At 38.3% G+C, this 25,213-nt stretch overlaps 1 protein-coding gene across 2 annotated transcripts in view; it reads right to left on the bottom strand.

The window, feature by feature from the left end:
- Window positions 1-25,213, bottom strand: part of LOC306869181 (double C2-like domain-containing protein beta) — a 132,162-nt gene that overhangs the window by 67,235 nt on the left and 39,714 nt on the right. For both annotated transcript variants that reach the window (XM_079415823.1, XM_079415824.1), the window contains exon 2: window positions 12,587-12,666. In XM_079415823.1, coding sequence (XP_079271949.1) covers window positions 12,587-12,666 — 80 coding nt within the window. The remainder of the gene's footprint in view (window positions 1-12,586; window positions 12,667-25,213) is intronic.

Below are 25,213 nucleotides of genomic sequence, written 5' to 3'. Positions count from 1 at the left end.
CATAAATCTACACCCCACTCACCATTATGACAAAGCAAAAACCGAATTTATCACAACTTTATTAAAAAGGAAACACTGAAAAAATTACATTGCACAAGTCTTCATATCCTTAACTCACACTTAGTTAAAGCACTTTGGCAACAATTACAGCCTCAGGTCTTTTTGGGTATGATGCAGATGTCAGTCTTGTTCTGTCTTGTTCTCTGTGCCCATATTTGGTGTTTCCTGTTCCTGTCCCCATTCAGTTCTATTAGTCCCAGCCGTGTTTGATTAGTTCTTTATTAGTTTCCAGGTGTGCCTCCTTAGTTCCCTCGTTTAGTCCCTCGTTATCCTGTGTTTATTAGCCCGGTGTTTCCAGTGTCCTGTGTTCGCTGTTATATGTCATTCACACACTTGATTGGCTCTATGACTCTCTCTCCTCTCCACCTGTAGCTGGTGTGTGGTGAGCACACTGGCGCCGTTGTAGTGTGGCAGCCGTCGCATCATCCAAGTGGATGCTGCACACTGGTGGTGGTTGAGGAGAGACCCCCCCCACATGATTGTAAAAGCGCTTTGGGTGTACAGCAATACACAATAAAGCGCTATATAAATGCATCATTCATTCATTCATTCATTCTGTGTCCCCACGTGTCTGTTCTTGCCTGCCTGTATGCCCTACCTTTTGAATCATTAAAGAAAGTCTGTTTTGAGTTTACCCTACGTCTCCTCGTCCTTCCCAAGGCAACCGGTGTCTGGAAAAAAATTGTATCGGCAGGTCCCACTTCCAAAAAACTGGAAATATGAAACGGCTAAGAAAATTGCAATCGGTGCATCTCTACCTTCGATTGCTAAGTTTGGCCAGGAGGCTAGATCTAGGAAGAGTCCTGATTGTTTCAAACTTCATCCATTAAGGATTATGGAGGCCAAATGCTCCTGTGAACCTTCAACACAGCAGAATTTATTTTGTAGTCTTCCCCAGATCTGTCTCAACACAATTCTGTCTCTCAGCTCTGCAGGCCATTCCTTTGACCTCGTGGCTTAGTTTTTTGTCTGACATCGATTTCAGATGTTAAACTTTATATAGACAGGTGTGTGTGCCTTTCCAAATCATGTCCAATCAACTGAATTTGTCACAGGTTAACTCCAGTTGGAGTATAGAAACATCTCAAAGACAATCCAGTGAAACTCGAATGCTCCTGAACTAAATTTCAAGTGTCAAAGCAAAGGGTATGAAGACTTGTGCAATGTAATTTTTTCAGTGCTTCCTTTTTAATAAATTTGCAAAGTTGTGAGAAATCTGTTTTTTGCTTTGTCATTATGGTGAGTGGGGTGTATATTTATGTGGGGGAAAAAAAGTAATTTAAAGCAGTTCAACAGTATAATGCAACAAAAAATGTGAAAAAAATGAAGGGGCATGAAGACTTTCTATAGGCACTGTAGTAGTAAATACGCCTAAGAAAAAACATGGTTACATTTTTACTATAATAAAACCATATGGTTAATTTTCGTAAGGGAAATATTTCAAGGGTACCCCAACAATGCTTACGAAAATTAACCATGGTTTCATTAGAGTAAAAGTGTAGTATAGTAACCATGTTTTTTTGGAATATTGATTACCATTTGTTTTTAAGTCTGTGGGATTGAAGTCTCCTGTTATAATCACAGCTCCTTCTGGGTATGCATTCAGTTGACTGTTAATGGTGTCATGCAGCTCCTCTAGAGCTATCTTAGCATTAGCCCGTGGTGGAATATAAACAGCTGTGATAAGAATAACCGTAAACTCTCTTGGCACATAAAAAGGTCTGCATTTTAAAGTCAGATATTCAGTATCAGGAGAGCAATGTGTCTTAATTATGTCTGTGAGATGTGCACCAGGCGTTATTTACATATATGCACACTCCTCCACCTTTACTGTTACCGGAGTCGGCAGTTCTATCTGCCCGGTAAACGGAGCGGTCCTGTAGGTCGATGACGGCATCCGGGATAGCACTGTCCAGCCAAGTCTCTGTGATTACCATTACGCAGCTATCCATGCTGTGAGAGGTAATCCTTAGTCATATTTCGTCCATCTTATTGACGAGTGACCGAGAGTTCGTAAGAAAGAGACTCGGCAGTGTTGGCCAGTGTGGATTAGCCTGTAGCCTAGCTCGAACGCCAGCTCTCTTGCCCCACTTCTGCTTCCTTTCTCTCTGCCGTCTCCGAGGCCTCACAGGCTTTTTAGGTTGCAGGATCTCCAGAGGGATAGAGTTTATGTTTCCGATGGTATAATCCTGACATCGATTTCTGATTTTAAGCAGTTCGACTCGCCTGTAACGTGGACGACGACTGAATGCTTGAGAAAGTAAACTTAACACACTTAAAAAAACAAAAACGCAGCTGTATGTCCGAGAGCTCCGGGCGCTGCATCCGCACGTGCTGCCATTTTGAATTGTATTAATTCCTGAGCATGTTCCAGCCAGGTTCATCACTTATTTTGGTTCCCTTAAACATTTCTGATGTGGTCTGTGCATACCTGCAGTGCTTTAATGTATTTGGTTGTGTTGCGAGTATTTGCAGCTTGTGTGCTGTCAAACTGATGAAGATGTTTGGTAACACTTTCTATGAAGCCCGTATTTATAATACATTATAAAGGTATTCTTAAGGCATTATAATGAATGCATAATGCATTATAAATAACTTAATAATATGCTGGATCATCTCATGAATATTTATAAGAACAGTTTTAATGTATTATAATAGTTACTTATTTGTGGTTATAGCTTTTAAGAGTATGATGATTTATAACATACAATGAACACGATCCATCCATATTTCTCATAGTTATAATGTATTATAAGTCTCATATCTTGCCACCTTACTTAAAGCAGACAAAGACCACTTATAAGTAATGATAATAACAATATTTTTTTTTCTCAAACAGCCATAAGATCAGATATCAGATCAGATGAATGTGTAATATGACACATTTGCTTTGAACATTTTATATACATACATATATATATATATATATATATATATATATATACTGTATATATATACACACACACACACACACACACATATATATATATATACACACACACACACACACACATGTATATATATATACATATATATATACACACACACACACACACACACACACACACACACACACACACACACATGTATATATATATACATATATATATATACACACACACACACACACACACACATGTATATATATATACATATATATATATATATACACATATACATATATATATATATATATATATATATATATATATATATATATATATAATATCAGTTTGATTATTTTGATGGAACCCTTTAGACAGCTGTTGTAACTCTGCAACTACATGTCATGAGTATTAGTAGTGTGTCTGCTGAATATACTGTATGCTAACACCTTTGATGGTTCCTCAACAGACATACTGAGTATAGGATACTTTGCAAGTATGTGAACATTCTACCTACCCTACCTAAGTCTACTAATACAATTTATTTTATATATAAATAAACATTGCACTTAAGAGATGTAGTAAAGCACTGTGCAGATCTTAAATAAACAATGTCAAGCTATGATATAGCCCATTATAAATGAAGTAGACTTTATATGGTGTTTATTGTGTGTTATAAATAATCATACTCTTAAAAGTTATAACCACAAATACGTAAGTACTATAATGTATTATAATTGTTGTTATGATTATTTATGAGATTTTATAACATATTATAAGTTTTTTTGTGCATTCATTATAATGCCTTAAGAATACCCTTATAATGTATTATAAAAACGGGCTTCATAGAAAGTGTTGCCAGATGTTTTCTTAATTTGCAGGTGCTTTTTCATTTGCAGTGCGTTGAGCTCTCTCGGCCACCATACTTTTTACATAATACGAAACAATGAGGTCTTGATTCATGGTGTTTACCGTGACACATTACGTCTCCTTTTATCTTAATCTCTTCACTGACACTGTTGTCATAACTTTTGACAAAACTTTATTAAAAATTGACCCCCCCCCAATTGTTTTTTTAATTTATTCACACTTTTATTATTTTGCATTTTAAATTTAGGTGTTGTTATGTTTTAAGTACAAGGATTTTCATATTTTAAGAAAATATGAAATTCTGAGACAAGGGTAAAACAATAAGATTTAAATGAAAAATTAATGAAGGCACGGTAAAAAGTTTCTAGACGGTTTTAATGTGATCGTGATATAACCAAAAGAACAGTGAACCCCTGGGATACAAAAGTGCCTGAAGTTGAAGAAACACCCATCAATCCACTTTTATTGTAATGTTAATACATTCACACAGCTTATGTTTATGACCAGTGCCAGAAAGTAATATTTTTTTAAAGACACACTATTTGCTTTTTAAAAACTTTTGTTAGGGCCCAGTGTTATATTAACTTATGTGAAATACTTGTGGATAAATCAATTGAAATCAACTAATAAATCAACTAATGTTTTAACTAATTCCAAAATAAAATACAAAATTATCTGTGAATTCAATACAAGCTGTGAATAATGCACAAGATATCATAATACCATAAAATCTAGAATACTTTCCCCCACATCATTTTAAATATCTAGGACATTTTTCTCCTTGAGTCCTGGTTCATTTCCCTCTCTGGACTCAAGGACAGACATGAACTAGACACATTTATTTCTTTATTTTTTTGTCAAACCCAGATTCTTTACTTAAAGGCTCTTTCTGGTCATGCATGATGATTTGAAGTTAAGGACGGGCCCTGTAAATGTGTAAATCAGAGTGGAATCACTGTTCTACTTCAGCTCTCAGGGAATTGGGAAATGATTCAGTATAAAGTGCCCTAAGGAGACAGTATTACTGACGGGAATAGCACATTCTCAGCCTGGGCACACTATTAGTTATCAGAGAACACTAAATCAGCTCGTATGCCTTATAGGTTTGCCCCGCTTGTGCAGTTCCGAGAAAAAACAAGAACAACCTCAACAGCACTTGAGCTAATGCACAAGCCTAGCAGATTAACGGCGGGATACTTTTCCTAACAACATACTGTAATCACATTCTATGTTTTATATACTGCAAAACTAAGAGGCAGAGCCATTTTTGTTCAATAAAGATGGCATCTCAGCTGCACAATAGCATTATCAAAGAGCCCAGCAAACAAACAGCACTGCTGACCGGTATCTAACCCCAGTGCATAGCTTACTTGAAGCCACCTGTTATTTTTCAATTACCAGGTGGCCTGGTACATCTTGCTTTGATGTGGCCACAATCCAAAAATGCTGTCTTCCTGAATGTACAATGCATGTGTTGTAGTTCCGTGGTACAATAAAGCAGCAGTGTTTTTTTTTTTTTTTCAAGCAAGGAACAAAAAGCAATTGCCTGGAGCATAATTTGTAAACAGTGAATATTGGCACAGTAACGATGAATACAAGGTTGTTCATATTCCTCTGTAATTTCCCAGTTATTTCCCCAAGGGTTTCAGAAAACAGTTGATGCAGCAACATTATCAATATTACAAATTTATTTTGTCTTCACCTGTGTACTCATTTCACACAGGGTCAAAATAAAAGGAAATGACACATATTGAGTCATTAATAGCTAGTTTATTTTTGTCTGAGCAAAAGCCACAAAACAATGCAGGGTAAGTTACATGCATATTAAAGTTTAATACTTTACCACTATGTTTTAATTCCACTTAACACTACAGTTCAAAGTTTGCAGTCGGTAAGATTTTTTGTTGTTTGTGAAAGAAGTTTTTTATGCTCACCAAGGCTTCATTAAATTAATTAAACTTATAGTTAAAATAACTTTGCTATTTAATGGTTTTTAAAATGTTATTTATTCAAGTGATGGCAAAGCTGAATTTTTAGCACCATTACTCTAGTTTTCAGTCTATCAATCTGATATGCTGATTTGTTGCTGAAGATACATTTTATTATTATTATTATGCTGCTTAATGTTTTTTGTGGAAACTGGGATACATTTATTTCAGGATTCTTTGATGAGTAACGTTCAAAAGAACAGCATTTATTTTAGATATCTTCCGTAACATTGTAAACGTCTTTACTGTCATTTTCTATCACTTTAATGCATCCTTGCTGAAAAAAATTATTAATTTCTTTCAAAGAAAAAAATCTTACTTTGATAATTTTGCAAACACAGCTAATTACCGTTAACACACTTGCTTTTAAATAAAATTGTAAATGAGTATAATGTAAATGAAGTGTTTGTACATCAAGAGGTTGAACAAATGGAAACGAGCCTTGAGGACTGTAGGCGTCCTATAAAATCACATAACAATGCCATATACAGTACAGTTGGCAATCACATCTTTAGTGCCTCTCACTTCTGCTCCATATGAGCTGATTTCAATAGCAGTGTTAATCTGAGGCATAAAATGAGAGAAAAACAATGAGTCTTCTGTTTCTCCAGAGGATATCTATGCCTGCCAGCAATGACTGCTGCCCTTTTTATTTACCTTTATGAAGGGTTTTGTCACTGACATAAAGAACAGATCCCACAGGCGACAAAACAGACTTATGATTAGCCTTTCTTTTTAAGAGGGATGGGAATTTCACCATTCTGCCTCTAATTTCACTTAATGATTGTGGATCATAATGATTCTTTTAAAGAAGCATATATAAAAATACCTCATTAAATGTAACTCATATTTTAGGCCTCGATATTTTATGCAATTTAGCTTCCTATGTAATGCATCTCGTGGCTAAGCTAAGTTCAGGACTTTTTGAAATATGACAATATTAGAAATATTACAGTAGAAATGCTGTTTTAATTGCCTTTGATTCATTTCTTGGCACCCTGTCTTTTACATGCACGAATGAAAAAAATATACTATGTGTTTGAAGCACAATAAGATGCAAATTAAAAAATGGGATGTGCAGGTAGGTGTTTGCTTTACAGAGTGATTAGATGTCATCAAAGGTGAGAATGAGAGACAGAATGAGAGAAAACACAAGAGAGAGTGAGAGAGAGAGACCCAGAGACCCAAATCAGTGGCTCTCGTCCCACAGGCATCAGCACACCTCTGAGAGAGAGAGAGAGGCCTACGCCAAAAAGATGCACAGCTGCTTACGCAGTGCATTTTGTAGCTGAATATACACTGACTAGATTTAGGTCTCTCTTGCATTGCTGTCAGCGGTTAGACTGACCAACGAGAGCAATTAAAGTACAACCTGTTGATTATCTCGCTGTAAGAAATTTTTAATGCACTAAAGAATAGACTTTAGAGAAGCCCTGTATAATTAGGTTGGCTTAGGGTTAAATCCACCAGACATATTTTTAGTGATATCTGCATGCATCACAGCCCTTCAGTTAGGCAACTGACAGACATTCAATAGGTTAAATAAATGTAACCTTTCAATGCACAAAAATAGAGAAACAGAGAGAGTTGAGGAATATGCACAATAATGAGGGGGGGGGGGGGGGGGGGGGTAATTGGTTGGAAATATTTCTGTTTTAAACCATGAAGGTAAACTAATGGTTATCACACAAGCATGCGTTTGCACATGTGTAAACTTTGCGCAATATTTATGCCGGTGAACATCTTAAACTCAGTCAATTCACTATAAGCAGAAAGTGAAAGAAAAAACGGAAAGAAGAGTAATGACGAAGCTTTCGGTATCTGACGCCGCTTATTCTCTCAGAGAGACCAATCTACTTCAACATATGCTGATAACGGTATAGGCTATAGCTGTTTTAATTTATTTCCTTAATATTTCTCTTGTGGCCCGTACATAGTGAAAAAAAATGAAAAGAAACGTATTTCGTGTTAAACAGGTTGATTTTGAAAGTCGGTGCTTGAAATAAAAGCTTATTTCATTGATTTTTATTGATGACTGCAGTGTTAATATTGTAATTATTTATTTATTTTTATTTATTTATTTATTTAGTCATTTAGGAGACGCTTTTATCCAAAGCGACTTACAAATGAGGACATAAGAAGCAATCAAAACCAACAAAAGAGCGACAACGTGCAAGTGCTATTACAAGTCTCAGTTAGCCTAACGCAGTACAGATAAATATTATAAATTTTTATTTATTTCATTTTTTTTAATAAAAAGACATAGATAAAATAAAATTAGAATAGAGAGTGCTAGAGTTAGACGGTCAAGTAAAGATGGAACAGATGAGTTTTTAGCCGTTTCTTGAAGATGGGTAAGGATTCGGCTGCTCGGATTGAATTGGGCAGGTCATTCCATCAGAGGGGAACAGTTAATGAAAAAGTCAGTGAAAGTGTTTTTGTGTGTCTTTGGGATGGTACAATAATGTGTCGTTCACTTGAAGAATGCAAGCTTCTAGAGGGCACATAAGTCTGAAGTAATGAATTTAGGTAAAGGGGTGCAGAGCCAGTGGTGGTTCTGTAGGCAAACATTAATGCCTTGAATTTAATGCGAGCAGCTATTGGTAGCCAGTGCAAATTAATGAACAGAGGTGTGACGTGTGTTCTTTTCGGCTCATTAAAGATTAATCTTGCAGCGGCATTTTGGATTAATTGTAGAGGATTAATAGAATTGGCTGGAAGACCTGCCAAGAGAGCATTGCAATAGTCAAGTCTGGACAGAACAAGAGCCTGAACAAGGAGTTGTGTTGCATGTTCCGAGACAAAAGGCCTGATCTGAATGATAGGACTATAATTTATTATATAACCTAATAAACCTGTTTTAAAATACCTTTTTTTTTTTTTACATTTTAATTGAGGAGTAAATAGCCTAATCTTATCCTCGCAGCGCGTCAGTTATGTGGTAATTATTGCAGGGCAAATTAATTGTAATTTTAATTCAATAATAAAAGTAGCTTCATAATAATAATAGGTCTAATAAAAATAAGAATGTAACAGGCCTACTTTAATTGGAAATGCCAAATACTCCTAATATTGCCAATAATGTATGTTTTTGACAATATCTCTGGCTATCGTCGATACAAGATCATCATCTTTCGATGCACGCCAGCAAGGGGAGGTCATCACTGGACAGACAGCACGATGCCTGTTACGTCATTTGGGCTGCGTTGTTGAGCGCAGGGGCACTGAGAACAAATCTGTAATGCGTACGGAACCGAAAGCCTCGTACCGAACGGTTCAATACGAATACGCGTATTGTTACACCCCTAATATACACACACATATAAATATATATACATATATAATATATACATATACATACATATATATTAGAGATGGGAAGATTCCCCGATTCGCTCGGTGCATCGGCATAAAAAGTTTTAAAAAGTCAGTTTAAAAAGTGTGCATCGGCTACAAGTTGTCATTTATGTAGCGTAATCGCGATGCATCGTTTCTAACATATTTGCATCAGTAAAAAACTATTTATTTATATATAATATGTCTCAAGCGCGTTCTCTCATCACAACTGCTGCTGCTGTGGGAATATGACGAATCACAACACCATGGAGACCTGAGGAAAAATGGGGATTAAAGTCCAAAACCTGACTTGAAATAATCTAGCAAATCAATTGGGGCTAAAGCGGTTCCATAAACGACAAATTAAATTCACACAATCTCACTAATTTGTGCATGCTTATTCTTAAGCAGCCCTTAATGTCGATCATGGAGCAAATCGATCCATCATGGCAAAACAAACGATACATATCTGTGCTGTTTAATGCATTTAAGACGTTGTGTGATCCTCAGTGCATAACCGACATCTCACAGGTTTATTTTTCATCTGTAAATGTTAGAAAGTCATGCAAGCATATCTATTTTACTGTCAGGAGTGGACGAGGCACACGAGAGCAATGAGCGCTGCTGCACGCATGCGCACTAAACAGACAGAACGCAATCGAATAGGAGCACAATAATCCTATGAGTAAAATATACCTTTTGCTAAAATATTTGTTGTTGGACATTAAATAGGTCTTGTGGAATTTTAAGCCTACATATAAGTGTATTTTTATGATAGCAGTAACTGTAAAGGGAGTATTGTAATGGGTAAATCAAATGTAAGCTAGCACAGTACTAAGTTCAAATGAGTTCATGTGTTTCTTATAGCAGTGAAAATAGTAATTATTTACTTTCATTTTTAATTCAGTGATTTTAACTATTAATTTAGTTATTTTAATGCTTTAAAGAGCAATTTTAGATTGTAATGTTCTAATGTTCTGCTATCTGTTCTGCAAACTATAAAAGGTACAGCTGTCATAAAACCAGGTTACTATAGACCAGGTTAGTTTCGCAGCATAAGTTGCCACAGTGACTAAGCTTGATCTAGGCCTAAATTAAATTTGCTTTATGGAACCAAATCATTTGACAATCCTCACACAAAGATATTATATAAAGCTTCTGAAATTAAATTTTTGGATAAACTTCCTTTAAAGGGGTGGGTTTTTTTTCTAGGCTTGATTGTGTTTATGGGGTATAGTCTAACATGTGTTAATGCTTTGTTTTTAAAATATTTTTTTCACGTAATTTACCTTTATTCCACACCGCTCTGTCCATTCTCTTATAAATGCGCTGATCATTTACTGCTTTTATGAAGCTCCTCCCTAAGAAATACGCGATGGGTTCTGATTGGTTAGCTAGTCCAGTGTGTTGTGATTGGCTAAACCACCCCTAGTGCGCATCTAAACATCCCGCCCCTCACCTCAGTGGCATGTGCTCTGGTTGTATTGCAAACAATGGTGTCGTCTATATTGCTTATCAATTTGAGCCCGATTGAGATGCAGAGGATATTAGGTGTACTCACACTAGGCACGGTTGCCTTGAACCAAGCCCGAGTGCGATTATCCCCACTCCTCACTTCCCCGCTGGCCTGCACTCACACTTGCCCTAAACTTTCTGGGCCGGAGCATGCTTTCGTCATGTATGAGATAATGGAGAAAACCACTTTCGCTAATATTCTGCCGAATAATTAACAATAATTAATTTATAATTTATGCTGTGCGCTGTGCTGAGCCCAACCGAACTGCGCGCTGACCCACCTCTTCCAACCAAGCCAGGGATGGCTAAATGAACCCTGCCAAAACGGTTCAAAACGCCCAGTGTGAGTACACTCTTAGTCAAGAGGATCGCGCAGAACCTGTGCAAGCATGGCTATTAATGGTATGTTTTTTGTTTGTTGTTGTCTCATACTTTTAGAAATGCTGTTATTTGTAAGTGCTACTGCTTCTGTTAGCTTTTAATATACGGTTTTATCTTGATTAAAGCTTTAATACAGTACGGCAACTGCACGCGCGTCCATGTATAACGCTTCTCATAGCTATGTGAAAAGTGTAAAAATGGAACATTTCATTGTTGGAGCTGATCTGATGATCTGAATGAGAGAGAGAGAGAGAGAGAGAGAGAGATGCAGAGCATGTGCTGATCAGGGCGACGCGAGGAACAGGAATGAGAACCGCTGCTTTAGAACATGGATTTTGAAACTTGTGAATCCATTAGAATCGTTAGAAGACAGAATCGCGATTCATTTCTGAATAGATTTTTGCGTGCACCCCTAGTTTTCTTCCTCTTCTCTAAAGCAGCGCAGCATGGCCTTGCCCCCTTTGTTGCATGTTCCCAGGTGTGGGGTTTGTCTGGGTTCGTGACGTAACGAACCCGAGAAGTAAGTTGTTGTAGTCCCTATGAGCCGTTTTTGTAGGCAATAAACTGCCAGAATTTTAAAAGACAATATCTCCGTTTGCATTGAACTTTCAGTGCCACAATTTTGCAGATATTGTTTATGCTCAACAGTAAAATTACACACTAACTAACGGTAAAAAAGTGAAATCGCAATCAACTGCCGCTTTAAATCAGAGGTCTCAAACTCAATTCTCCAACCAGCTCCAAACCACACCTACTTGGAAGTTTCTAGTAATCCTGAAGACCTTGTTTAGCTGCATTAGGTGTGTTTGATTAGTGTTGGAGCTAAACTGTGCAGAGCTGTGGCCCTCCAGGAATTGAGTTTGAAACCAATGCTTTCAATGTAAATACCAGCTATACGTAGTTCCCTTAAACAACAGAGGGCATCAGTATTCAATATTAATTATACATTTTTTTGAAGAAATCATAGTTGTTATTCCAGCAACAGATCCTCTTGAAACAGAAGCATTTGAGAATAAAGAACAAAAAATAAATAAATAAAATGAAACTACTGAAGTGTTGCACTTTCATTGCAGTGTTTTGTACTCGAGGCAACAAAGGGACAGAGGTAGAGTGTGAAAAGCATTAGAAACAGGAAGAAACAGGAAGAAAAGATGAGAGAGAGTTAGAGTTAGAGAGAGAGATTGCTTGTAGCATACTGCTGGAGGGACAAAGCCGGTCTAGACTGAATACTAAGCAAAACAGACAGCAGCAGATGCTAGCAGCAGTCTGTTGTCAGGGGAAATGCCTCCCACATGACAACAGAGAAAAGAGCTCATAGGCACAAGCAGGCCAAAGGGATCCCCCTGGAGCACAACATCCCTATTACAAAGAGGACCGGGCAATTGTTCACTTTATAGAACTTTATAGACCCTATAAAAGACAGACTAGCAGAAGGAAGGAGTTTTATGAAGCGGCCCACTGGCTTCAAAATACTGGAGGTGCTGCCAAAATGAGCATTTGGATTTGAATATGTGAATCTGTCACACATCCGTTCCTGAGGATGGTTCTTACCTTGGCTTTGTTGATAGTGCAGTGCAGGGCATTGTTCTCCTGATCATACAGAAGGCTGAAGTCCAGAGTGCCAAGCGTAGCTGCGAGGAAAAAGACATAAAAACATCAACAAAACAGTTCATCTCCAGGGCAGACCACAGCATATGCAATAGCAATTAGCAAGCTGTTTAAGCTATATTATGCTCCTCCAGAGACCTTATGATGTCAATTGCACACAAAAAGGCAAAAAGCTTTCTCAGTTTGACAAGCTCTAATTTGAATTTGATTGGCTTGCTGCTATCAGGGTTGAACACATTTTTACAAGGGACTTGGCTGCAATGAGCACTTCTGATCTGTTGCGTCAAATTCAATATTCTGTGTTTTGTTTGAGGTACGTAGTAGAAACTTTATATCAACAAGCAGAATTGTATATTTCATGTTGAGTTATGCTACAGTTCAGTTTGGGGTCAGTAAGATTTTTTTTTTTTTTTTAAGCGGCAGTCCGTAACTTTGTGTTCAAAATTTACAAACTTTATATAATAAGCAAGTACACAATGAATAAATTTTCCAAACAGTGTTTTTGGCTTGTCCTGAATCACTATGGTACACCTATAATAAGTGTTTATATCCGGACAATTTTAGACTGGTTCGTGTAGGTACCGCTGCGGAGTAGCCCAGTACCTGCGTGATTCGTCATAGACATAAACAGAGAGAAGTAGCTCTGGCTACAATGTTCTTCCGCAAGATGCATGCAGTTCTTTTCATTAACCGCTAGAATGCCAAAAATTACAGACTGCAGCTTTAAATCCAGAATGGATATATTACATTGATCAAAAGCTAAAAATCTTTAAGAGACTCATTTAAAAAAATCCCATCGACCATAAGCTTTTGAAAGATAATTATGTCTCTTTGAAAGACCTATGTTATGTTAAAGCTGTAGTCCGTAGGTTTTGTCTCTTTGTCGCCATCTCTGTTTGAAACCTGCAATTGTAGTTATTTGCGGAATTTTATCTTTACGTGGGTTGTGCATTGGCACGGCTCCAGCGCAGATGAATCTAATATATTGAGGTAAATGTGTGGCTGTCAGTCATTACACCAATGTGGATACTGTACTTAGGAATCACAAATAAGAATGTTCATCGGAAAATGTCATCTGAACAATTAAGTAACATGTCACTGAGAAAAAAAAAGCATTACAATACATCACGGCATGCTTGTATTTCCGTGAAAACCTACCAGTACCACTCAAATTAGAAAACATTATTACAAGCTTACCATTGTGAAGACAAAGGTAAGCCATTGTGTGGCAAAGGTAAGGAGATAGGTTTGGCTGGTTATGTACTTGCCCAAAAATTGATTTTGGGTAATTTTTAACCAAAAAACAATGAAACTGATTTGGTTGCACAGAATTTCTGATCAGAAAACTTTTACCACTCATTTCAGAACAGAACAACTGTCCACTCACACTGCTGAATTATTATTTGAAGGTTTAGCACCTTCCTACCTTTGAGAATTAATTCTCCCCTATGTCCCTGCCCGTACTTTGAGATCTAGCTCTGATAATTTGCTTGAAGTCCCCAAATTCCGACTACCTAGTGTGGTGGCTTCTGCCTTTTCTATGAAGAATCACTCTTGAAGTCTTGGGGTTTTGATGCCAGAAGAGAGACTTTATTATAATTAGACAATAAGGCAGAGAAAACTCTGCAGAGAAATCTCCCGAATCTTTTTCTGTAGTTTTTCCTTTAGGCGTGTTCAATACATTTCATACATATGCGTTTTACCTTTTTTGGCTGTGTTTCTAGTCTGCTACCAAGATGCATATAGGAGACCTTAATTTTATGTTCCGTGAAAGTAAGGGCCCCCTCATATATTTTGTGTAATGTCAAAACAGGACATGCAGCCTCACCATATGTCCGCATGTTCCATTCATGCAGGCCTCTACACACAGGCAGATACAAGTTTATATTAGTAGAATATCTTGATACATAAATGGTTATATTCACTTTGGTTATACTTGAACAATTCATATTTTGATCAATAAAACTCTTCGTCACTAGTGTGGGTGGTAGGGCTTTCTGAGTTTCTGCTGCCAAGTTCTGGAATAAACTACCACAAGGTCTCCGTGTTATATCCTCACTCCAGACCTTTAAAACTGCCCTCAAAACTCACTTATTTACAATATGTTTTCTTAACTGATAGCTTGCCTTAATTTTATGCTTTGTTTGTTTTGTAACTTACCTGTATATTGCATATTATTGCATCTATGACTGCTGCTTGGTTGTTCATGTTTTATACTATTTGTGTACACGTTTTATTTCTCTCTCTGTGTTCTTGTTTCTATTTACCTTATGTAAAGTGTCCTTGGGTATTTGAAAGGCATTATATAAATAAAACATTATTTTTATAGTAATATTAATCCTATTTTCCTATTTCAGTGGAGCTTTTTTTTTAACCAGAATGAGCTGCAAAGTATATTTGATGGTGATAGTCAAATGTCCTCTTATGTGAAACTACAAAGGCTGTGACTTTCTGAAATTGTGTGACACACAAAGAAAAACCAGGAGCGAAATTGTCCTTTTCTCCACTATCCTTTGAATTTTTGGACCTTCCCCACTGATAAGTGTCAAGTCAATGGTGTCACGCGTCTGAAAGTGAACCTCCCTGCTGATTCTGCCTCCTATGAATGTGGCCATGAAAACCAGAGTCAAATCTCATATGGACGCCTAGCAGGAGGCCTTCAGCTCCACTCTGCAGAGAGCATCTTGAGTTCAAGAAGATCCACCATTAAACATACTAGAGTAATCAACCAACCAACCTTACCCTTAAACCAATTACCCTCAGCAAGATGACTAAGGAAAAAATTCCAGTGGCTTGAACTTTGATCTAATTTGTCTAAAATAACATCAGATTGAGGGCACTCCAGGAAATTCCAAATATGGACAAAGGCATCCAGCTTTCACTAACCAAACCTGAAGACAATTAACACTCGACTTTGGAAATGTATAGTTTTATGTGTTATTCAAGCCATCTCGGGTATTTTCATAATATATATAAGTATATTTAGAATCCATTGCTAATCGACATAGCCTTAATTACAGTATATATTTTCTGTCTCATTCTGTAATAAGAAGCCATATCAGATCACAAAAGGAAGTTATTTTAAACACTCAACTGCTGTTGTGGAGTGAAAACATGTTCTGTTTTGTTGAACAACAGGTATAGAAACACTTCTCGTTACAAGTCATTACAAGGGAAGATGTTCAGCGTGTGTTGCTTTTTCAAATGCACGTTCTAAGCAGGGAGGCGTTTCCTCATCTCTGCACTTAGTTGTCTTTGACAATCAATAAAGAATCACTAAACAGCTGCCATGAAAACACTTCTTGTTTGATAAATTTATTAAATTCTTAATTTTCTATTATATATATATATATATATATATATATATCACTAATAAGGGGCAAAAGTCTGGAAATGCAAATATTTTTCCATACTCTGCTTTCTTTTTTTCATACTTTTCCGGACCACGTAGGAACCCTGATATGATGAAAAGATTTAATTTAGGCTTTTATTCACACATAAATATTGATACAGCACACATACATAGAGCCTATTAAATATGGTAAATGGAGGCTAAACCATACTTGCTTGACACATGAGAACAAACCTCATTGGTCCTTGATCATGCATGTTTGAGCTTCCATTTGCCAAATTTGATGTGCTCAATGTGTGTTGAACAGTGTTTAGTCTATATGCAATGGGAATGAGAAACCTAGATACAACTGGGTGGAATGCAAAAAATTGAAAGTTTTTTGACTGCACACCTTAGAGGAGGTTAAAATGTATTTTATAATAAAACAAATCCTTAAAATACATTATCTTTTCAAATTGACTGTTTCTATGGTTACATCAGTGCTGTCACAGGGATTGACAGCAGTTACATGTGCATTCAGACGTTATTCGATTCCTGTCTGCTCTTGTATGTACAAAACAATTTGAGTCACAGCTGTTGGTAAATACTGACTGTGTGAATGGAGCCATAGAAATACACAGAAAGGAAAAGAATGCTTGGAGAATGTAAAATAGAAGGGTAGCAAGATTATCTATCTATTGCCATTAACTTCAGGCAATGCTGCTATATGTTCACGTTAGCTAAAGAACAGCATGACACAACCTCACTCAACCTGTAATCATACACACACACCCCTCACTTAGTTTCCCACTCTGGATCACTTTACACTTCAACAACGTCCACCTGAAGAGCATTTCCCATCGACAGATTTTGATTGAGGGAAGACCAAACTGCAAAAATATGCCTTTACAATTCTCAGCATTTCTGGCCTATGATCCACATGACCCGGAATGGCTTCTTATTGAGGATGATTTTTCTCAAGGATGAAACGCAGCCTTGCAAATGAGATGTCTAACATTGCGATTGCTTTGATCACAACAAACTTGTTCTAAATTTTTGTCCACATAACAGAAAATGGAAGTAATGAGCTTGCCGGTGAACGGTCATCTGGGATTATGTTTTCCTGTGGTTAGCTGCCAGTTTCCCAGCTTTTCAGGACAGACGGCATTCTGGCCTCAGCCAATACAGCGGCAGGAAGCAAACAGTGCTGGAATTAGCGAAAACTGTATCCACTCTATCCTTGCTGGTTTTGTTATTTTGGGCTGTACAAATGACCATAGTCTGGGCTTCTCTTTATTGCTGCAGCTTAAACTCGGAATTGGATGACAGGTGGTAATTAAGGGGAGGTATTCTTGAGGATACATATTTAGACTTAAATAGTCACTGTAATTAAATACTCTATTAATTTGTGAAGACTCTCAACTCGCTTACTTTTCCTCTTGCCAGATAATAAAATCCCCTTGCACTGAATGAATAGCAGGAGTCATATCTATTGATCAGAATGCGTGTTTACACTTGGTCATTCATGCACTTTTACTAATCATAAAACTGTTTTACTCAATGGAAATACCCTCCAAGAAAAAAGATTAGAGTGGCTAAAAGGACCTACGCTAAAAACCTGGAAGATCAGTTCAATTCCAATGACTCCGCTTCAGTGTGGAAAGGCCTGAAAGCCATCACCAAGTACAGGACACCATCCCCTAGCACTGAGGTGAATCAACAACTTGCTGAAGATCTGAATGAGTTTTATTGTAGATTTGAAACCCCCCACACCCGTCCTGACTATCTCTCTACACAACCGTTAACACCCCCTGCAACCCCCCTCTCCCCCACTCATGTACTTCAGATCAGTGAAGAAGATGTGCGCCAGGTCTTCAGGAGGAACAAGAGAAGGAAGGCACCAGGCCCAGACGGTGTGACACCAGCCTGCTTGAAAACCTGTGTTGACCAGCTGGCCCCCATCTTCACACAGATCTTCAACAGATCACTGGAGCTGTGTGAAGTCCCTTCCTGCTTCAAACGCTCCACCATCATCCCTGTTCCAAAGAAACCCAAGATAACAGAACTTAATGACGGCCTTCAACACCATCATCCCTACACTCCTCTAGACCAAACTAACCCAGCTCTCTGTCCCTAGCTCTATCTGTTGGTGGATCACCAGCTTTCTGACACATAGGCAGCAACTAGCGAGACTGGGGAAATTCATGTCAAACAGCCGCTTCACTGGTGCCCCTCAGGGCTGCGTTCTCTCCCCACTGCTCTTCTCTCTGTACACCAACGACTGCACCTCTAAAGACCCCTCTGTCAAGCTCCTGAAGTTTTCAGACAACACCACACTCATCGGCCTCATCCAGGACGGTGAAGAGTCTGCCTACAGACAGGAGGTTAAAGAGCTGCCTGGCTGGTGCAGTCTAAACAACCGGGAGCTCAACACATTAAAAACAGTGGACTTCAGGAGAAACCACTCTCCCCACTCACCATCATAGACAGCACTGTGACTGCAGAGGAGACATTCAAGTTCCTGGGATCCATCATCTCTCAGGACCTGAATTGGGACACTCACATCAACTCCATTGTAAAAAAAAACCCCAACAAAGGTTGTACTTCCTTCGCCAGCTCAGGCAGTTTAACCTGCCAGAGGAGCTGCTGAAACTGTCCTAATCAGCCGTCATTGAGTCTGTCCTGTGCACATCAATAACTGGCTAGTTTGGCTCAGCTACAAAATCAGGGATCAGAAGACTACAAAGTACGGTTCGGACTGCTGAACGGATTATTGGTGACCCCCTGCCCACCCTCCAAGAACTGTATACATCCAGAGTGAGGAAAAGGGCTCAGAAAATCACTCTGGATCCCTCACATCCAAGTCATCCCCTTTTTGAAATTTTGCCATTTGGCCGGCGCTACAGAGCCACAATTCAGCAGGACAGCCAGGCACAAGAACAGTTTCTTCCACCAGGCAATCCAATTTATGAACAGTTAAATGCCCCCTCCCCCCACCCCATTATGCAATAACAATGTGCAATAACCTTATATTTATTTGCTACCACCTCCATCCTTGTACATCCCTGTATCCCCTTCTATTCTATCCAATTCTATCATCTATTCCACAAATGTATATACAATCATTTATGTTTCAATTATTTTTTTCTTTTTAAATTTTTTGTTTATTTATATCTACATATGTGTATTTTTTTAATCTCATCTTTTTATTGGAAGCTTATGACACTAAAACAAATTCCTTGTATGCGCAAGCATACTTGGCAATAAAAGCTCTTTCTGATTCTGATTCTGAAATTCTTCACATAATATGAAACCAATGACCCATATACTGTACAGTAAATTAATTGTAAGAAAATAAAATTAATTTAAATGCAAATAAGAACATTTTTAACATTGTAGGGCAATCATGCACATTTGCATTGACTGCTCCTACTCTGAACTTATGTAATGTATTTTTTAAACAAAAAAAAAATCAAGAGACAAGCATCAAACTTTTTCATATAGTTATAAAAATATTTCATATTGTTATAAAATATTTCTTTATTTATTATTTCAGTATTTCTTTATTTATTTATAAATTGAATGCTGCCTATGTGGAGTTTGATGACCAAGGGACAGGTTTTCCACCGTGATAATTTTTGATAATGACCCAGACATACATACATACATTTGAGAGGCCAATAATTCATGAGCAAGCAATCATGGATGAACAGAGCGACTGCAACATGAACACATGTTGCAGTCCACATGAACAGAGCGACTGCAAATATGAAGTGAAGTGACATACTGCCAAGTATGGTGACCCATACTCGGAACTCGTGCTCTGTATTTAACCCATCCATCGTGCACACACACAGCAGTGAACACACACACACCGTGAACACACACCCGGAGCAGTGGGCAGCCATTTATGCTGCGGCGCCCGGGGAGCAGTTGGGGGTTCGGTTTGGCCTTGCTCAAGGGCACCTCAGTCGTGGTATTGAGGGTGGAGAGAGCGCTGGACATTCACTCCCCCCACCTACAATCCCTGCCGGCCCGAGACTCGAACCCGCAACCTTTGGATTACGAGTCCGACTCTCTAACCATTAGGCCAGGGAAGTCGTGGCCAAATGTAATATGAAGCGTTCAACAGAAAATTTTGTTGCTCTGCATTTTCTCAAAGCAACCACCCAGAACATCAGCATTTGCAGATCAACACCGTTTGCATTGTGGTGTAAACTTTTGCATGGGGAAAAATCTAGTTCATTCTAATCATGCTGTGCAAGCTATTTTTTATCTTCCTTTTTGTGAAACAGACGGGTATGAAACTCGTGGACTGACGTACACTCTTGTCTATGTGTAATAGGATTCTGGTTAACTTTATGGCTTATGTGGATAGTGGAGCTTGTGATTGCTTAGTGTGATGTATGTGACACACATGCCATTCCATTAAAGGTCTTTTGCTTGCTCTGAGGATCTCATTTGTCCTCTCATTTTCTGCAAAACCCCCACACATAGACCTCACATTGCCACTCATTTATGACCAGAGACTCAGTCACTTCTCATTACATCCACCTTATTGCTGATTCTTGCATCCACCTCAATTACGACCAGAGATTTGTTGGTCTCTGGTTACTTCCATTGTATCTGAGGAGATGCCAATATCCTCAACACACTGTCATTGCAACCTTTACATCGTGAGAGTACCTGGTAGAGAACAGCTGGGCCTGACAGAACGTTTGCTGCCATTTGTAGTCTCATGAACAACAGTCCACATGGGCACACAGCATGTTTTATCGTAAAACAAACTAGAAAGCTATCAGAGTTCAAGGCTCAGGGCAGTGTTTGGATTTAACAGGAAGTTGACCGGCAGGGAAGATAAAACAAGCCGACATGAAAGGGATGTAGTCCACAGGTGCAGGAGATCAGATTGCAAATATACAGTATATCTGCACTCTTTGTTCTGTATTTATGGCTAAATATGATAGAATCATTCATATTATAGCGGTTCATTACTACAGATGGGAAGTGTGTGGCTCCTGCTTTCTATTAGGAGATTTCTTCTTAATGACCTGAAGAAATTCCAGAAGTCTTAATTCCTGGGAATTTCTTCTTAATTTCCAGAAGATCATTGGTGTCTCTCTCCCCTCCCTCCAGGACATTTACAGCACCCGTCTCACCCGCAAAGCCCTCCGCATTGCAGGTGATCCCACCCACCCGACACACAGCTTCTTCAGTCTGCTGCCATCAGGGAGGAGACTGCGGTGTCTCCAGGCGAGGACCAGCAGACTGAAGGACAGCTTCATACATCAGGCTGTCAGGAAGCTGAACTCCCTCCCGTCCCTGACCCCCCTCCCCTCTTTTTACCCCATACAACACTGAACTCTGACACTATGAGACCCCCCCCCCCCCCCCCCCCCCCCCCTCCGGCTCCCCACACCCCCAGGACCAGCCACCCCCACCTACTTACAAACTGTGACCAGCACCTCTCACTTGTGCAGCATTGGACTGATCACTACCTCATCCAGCATTGACTGCAAACTACCTCCTCGGATAGTCTCATAAAAAGACTGTTCTCCTGTCAATTTAACAGACTGACAAGCTCTTTTTGCACTACACACATATCTGCACAGTTTTTGTTTTATTTAACTGGTTTGCACTCTATCTGTTCTGCCATCTATCTTTTTTATTTTTCTACAATGTTCTCAGATTGATAAGCTCTTTTTGCACTACAAATATATCTGCACAGTTTTGTTTTTATTTAACTGGTTTGCATCTGCCATGCGCCTTATGCCACTTTATCTATTTCTTTTTTTTTTTCTACAATGTCCTTACTTATATAGCTATAGAGTTGTATGTACATATGTTTAAACTGTATTATCTGTATTTGAACGTGTTTAATGTTAGCTGTTTACACCAAGGGTCTGAGAGTAACGCAATTTCAATTGTCTGTATGTATGTGCTGTACATGTGGAAGAATTGACAATAAAGCAGACTTGACTTGACTTGACTGAAGGCCGCTATCAAAGCAACCTGGGCTTCCATACCACCTCAGCAGTGCCACAAACTGATCACCTCCATGCCACACCGAATTGAGGCAGTAATTAAAGCAAAAGGAGCCCCTACCAAGTATCGAGAACATATACAGTAAATGAACATACTTTCCAGAAGGCCAACAATTCACTAAAAATGTTTTTATTGGTCTTATGAAGTATTCTAATTTGTTGAGATTTTTTTGTTGGGTTTTTGTTAAATGTGAGCCTTAATCATCACAATTAAAAGAACCAAAGACTTAAACTACTTCAGTCTGTGTGCATTGAATTTATTTAATACACGAGTTTCCCAATTTGAGTTGAATTACTGAATTAAATGAACTTTTCAATGACATTCTAATTTATTGAGATGCGCCTGTATTAAATATAACTATAATAAATCAGTACGCTACACTGTAAGACCAAATCTATCATAAAGGAATTGGGTTGTAATTACTCAAAAGACATAAAACGTTCATTCGCCTCTAATTATTTGACTAATTAGTACAAAAATGTAATTTTAAGTTTACAGCACTCAAATGCTTTCATTTGTTTTTGGCAGTGTACTCAAATAGTTTTAGTACAATCCCATCTGACGCCACGCACGTGCTTGCGTGATCCGCCCTCAACTAGCTGCTGCAACTTTTGAAAAGACGCCATGTTGTTGTCGCTCGCTGACTAGCTTCAGATTTTTTAAAATAAAAGTTTGCAACGCGCGAAACACTTGCTCGTGTTTTATAAAGGTAAGTTATAAAACGTAACGTAAGTTCCTTGTTTTATTTGTTTCAACGTGTTTAGTGTCTTAGCAGTTAATTTATTTTATGCATTTGCAAATGATTTGAGCCATTTTATCCTGCCTCACTAAAGGTCAAAAATCGATTGACTTGATGAAGCAACTGTAACGTTATTTAATGTTAGATTTATTTTTTATATGTTATATATATCAAAGTCTGTCTTTTTGCATCGAGTGTGCACACATTAAAAACGTTTTTGGGTTACAAGTTGTAATGACCTCAAATTGGCAGTTTTGATTCGTATATTTAATTGGCTCGCATTGCTGGACAAAGTAAAATGATTTTCATAGAGGTTTCCCAATAATTTGATTCACTTTGTTCCACGAGTTGTACATTTTTGTAAGGACAGGTATTTATAAATATATTCAAGTAGTTTGCTCAAGCCATACCAGTAAAGCTTGTTATTTACCTAAGGCATTTGTGTTCTTGCTTAAAATGTAACAAATTATACAGTATAAATACAGGTCCTTTTCAAAAAAATTAGCATATTGTGATAAAGTTCATTATTTTCTGTAATGTACTGATAAACATTAGACTTTCATATATTTTAGATTCATTACAACACAACTGAAGTAGTTCAAGCCTTTTATTGTTTTAATATTGATGATTTTGGCATACAGCTCATGAAAACCCAAAATTCCTATCTCAAAAAATTAGCATATCATGAAAAGGTTCTCTAAACGAGCTATTAACCTAATCATCTGAATCAACTAATTAACCCTAAACACCTGCAAAAGATTCCTGAGGCTTTTAAAAACTCCCAGCCTGGTTCATTACTCAAAACCGCAATCATGGGTAAGACTGCCGACCTGACTGCTGTCCAGAAGGCCATCATTGACACCCTCAAGCAAGAGGGTAAGACACAGAAAGAAATTTCTGAACGAATAGGCTGTTCCCAGAGTGCTGTATCAAGGCACCTCAGTGGGAAGTCTGTGGGAAGGAAAAAGTGTGGCAGAAAACGCAGCACAACGAGAAGAGGTGACCGGACCCTGAGGAAGATTGTGGAGAAGGACCGATTCCAGACCTTGGGGGACCTGCGGAAGCAGTGGACTGAGTCTGGAGTAGAAACATCCAGAGCCACCGTGTACAGGCGTGTGCAGGAAATGGGCTACAGGTGCCGCATTCCCCAGGTCAAGCCACTTTTGAACAGAGAAGCAGCACTGGACTGTTGCTCAGTGGTCCAAAGTACTTTTTTCGGATGAAAGCTAATTTTGCATGTCATTCGGAAATCAAGGTGCCAGAGTCTGGAGGAAGACTGGGGAGAGGAAAATGCCAAAATGCCTGAAGTCCAGTGTCAAGTACCCACAGTCAGTGATGGTCTGGGGTGCCATGTCAGCTGCTGGTGTTGGTCCACTGTGTTTTATCAAGGGCAGGGTCAATGCAGCTAGCTATCAGGAGATTTTGGAGCACTTCATGCTTCCATCTGCTGAAAAGCTTTATGGAGATGAAGATTTCATTTTTCAGCACGACCTGGCACCTGCTCACAGTGCCAAAACCACTGGTAAATGGTTTACTGACCATGGTATTACTGTGCTCAATTGGCCTGCCAACTCTCCTGACCTGAACCCCATAGAGAATCTGTGGGATATTGTGAAGAGAAAGTTGAGAGACGCAAGACCCAACACTCTGGATGAGCTTAAGGCCGCTATAGAAGCATCCTGGGCCTCCATAACACCTCAGCAGTGCCACAGGCTGATTGCCTCCATGCCACGCCGCATTGAAGCAGTCATTTCTGCAAAAGGATTCCCGACCAAGTATTGAGTGCATAACTGAACATAATTATTTGAAGGTTGACTTTTTTTGTATTAAAAACACTTTTCTTTTATTGGTCGGATGAAATATGCAAATTTTTTGAGATAGGAATTTTGGGTTTTCATGAGCTGTATGCCAAAATCATCAATATTAAAACAATAAAAGGCTTGAACTACTTCAGTTGTGTTGTAATGAATCTAAAATATATGAAAGTCTAATGTTTATCAGTACATTACAGAAAATAATGAACTTTATCACAATATGCTAATTTTTTGGAAAGGACCTGTATATATATGTTTGTTTTATGGGATTAAATTAAGCACCATATTGCACATAATGCCTAGTAAGTTAAATAACTGATTGTTTCATGTGCTTAGTTTAAATAGAATTTTCCTAGTGCTTTGGCAAATATTACAACCTGACTAACTTCTCAATCTGTTTCTTTTCAGGATAAAAGTGAAGCAGCTGGAAGTTTAATTTGGTTTATTGATGTCTAATTATTAATTTTAATATGCATTCACTGTATAGACATACTGTAACCTACCGATTGGTGAGATCCTGGATTGCTGGCCTGCTTTAAAATGGAGTCACAGGTAAAAATATTTTTCTTAGCACACTTGAAAATGTATTATATTTAAAGGGATAGTTCACTCAAAAATGAACATTCTGTCATTAATTACTC

This window comes from Barbus barbus (assembly GCF_936440315.1).
Source record: "Barbus barbus genome assembly, chromosome: 5".
NCBI lineage: Eukaryota > Metazoa > Chordata > Actinopteri > Cypriniformes > Cyprinidae > Barbus > Barbus barbus.
This window is presented reverse-complemented; position numbering and strand designations above follow the sequence as displayed.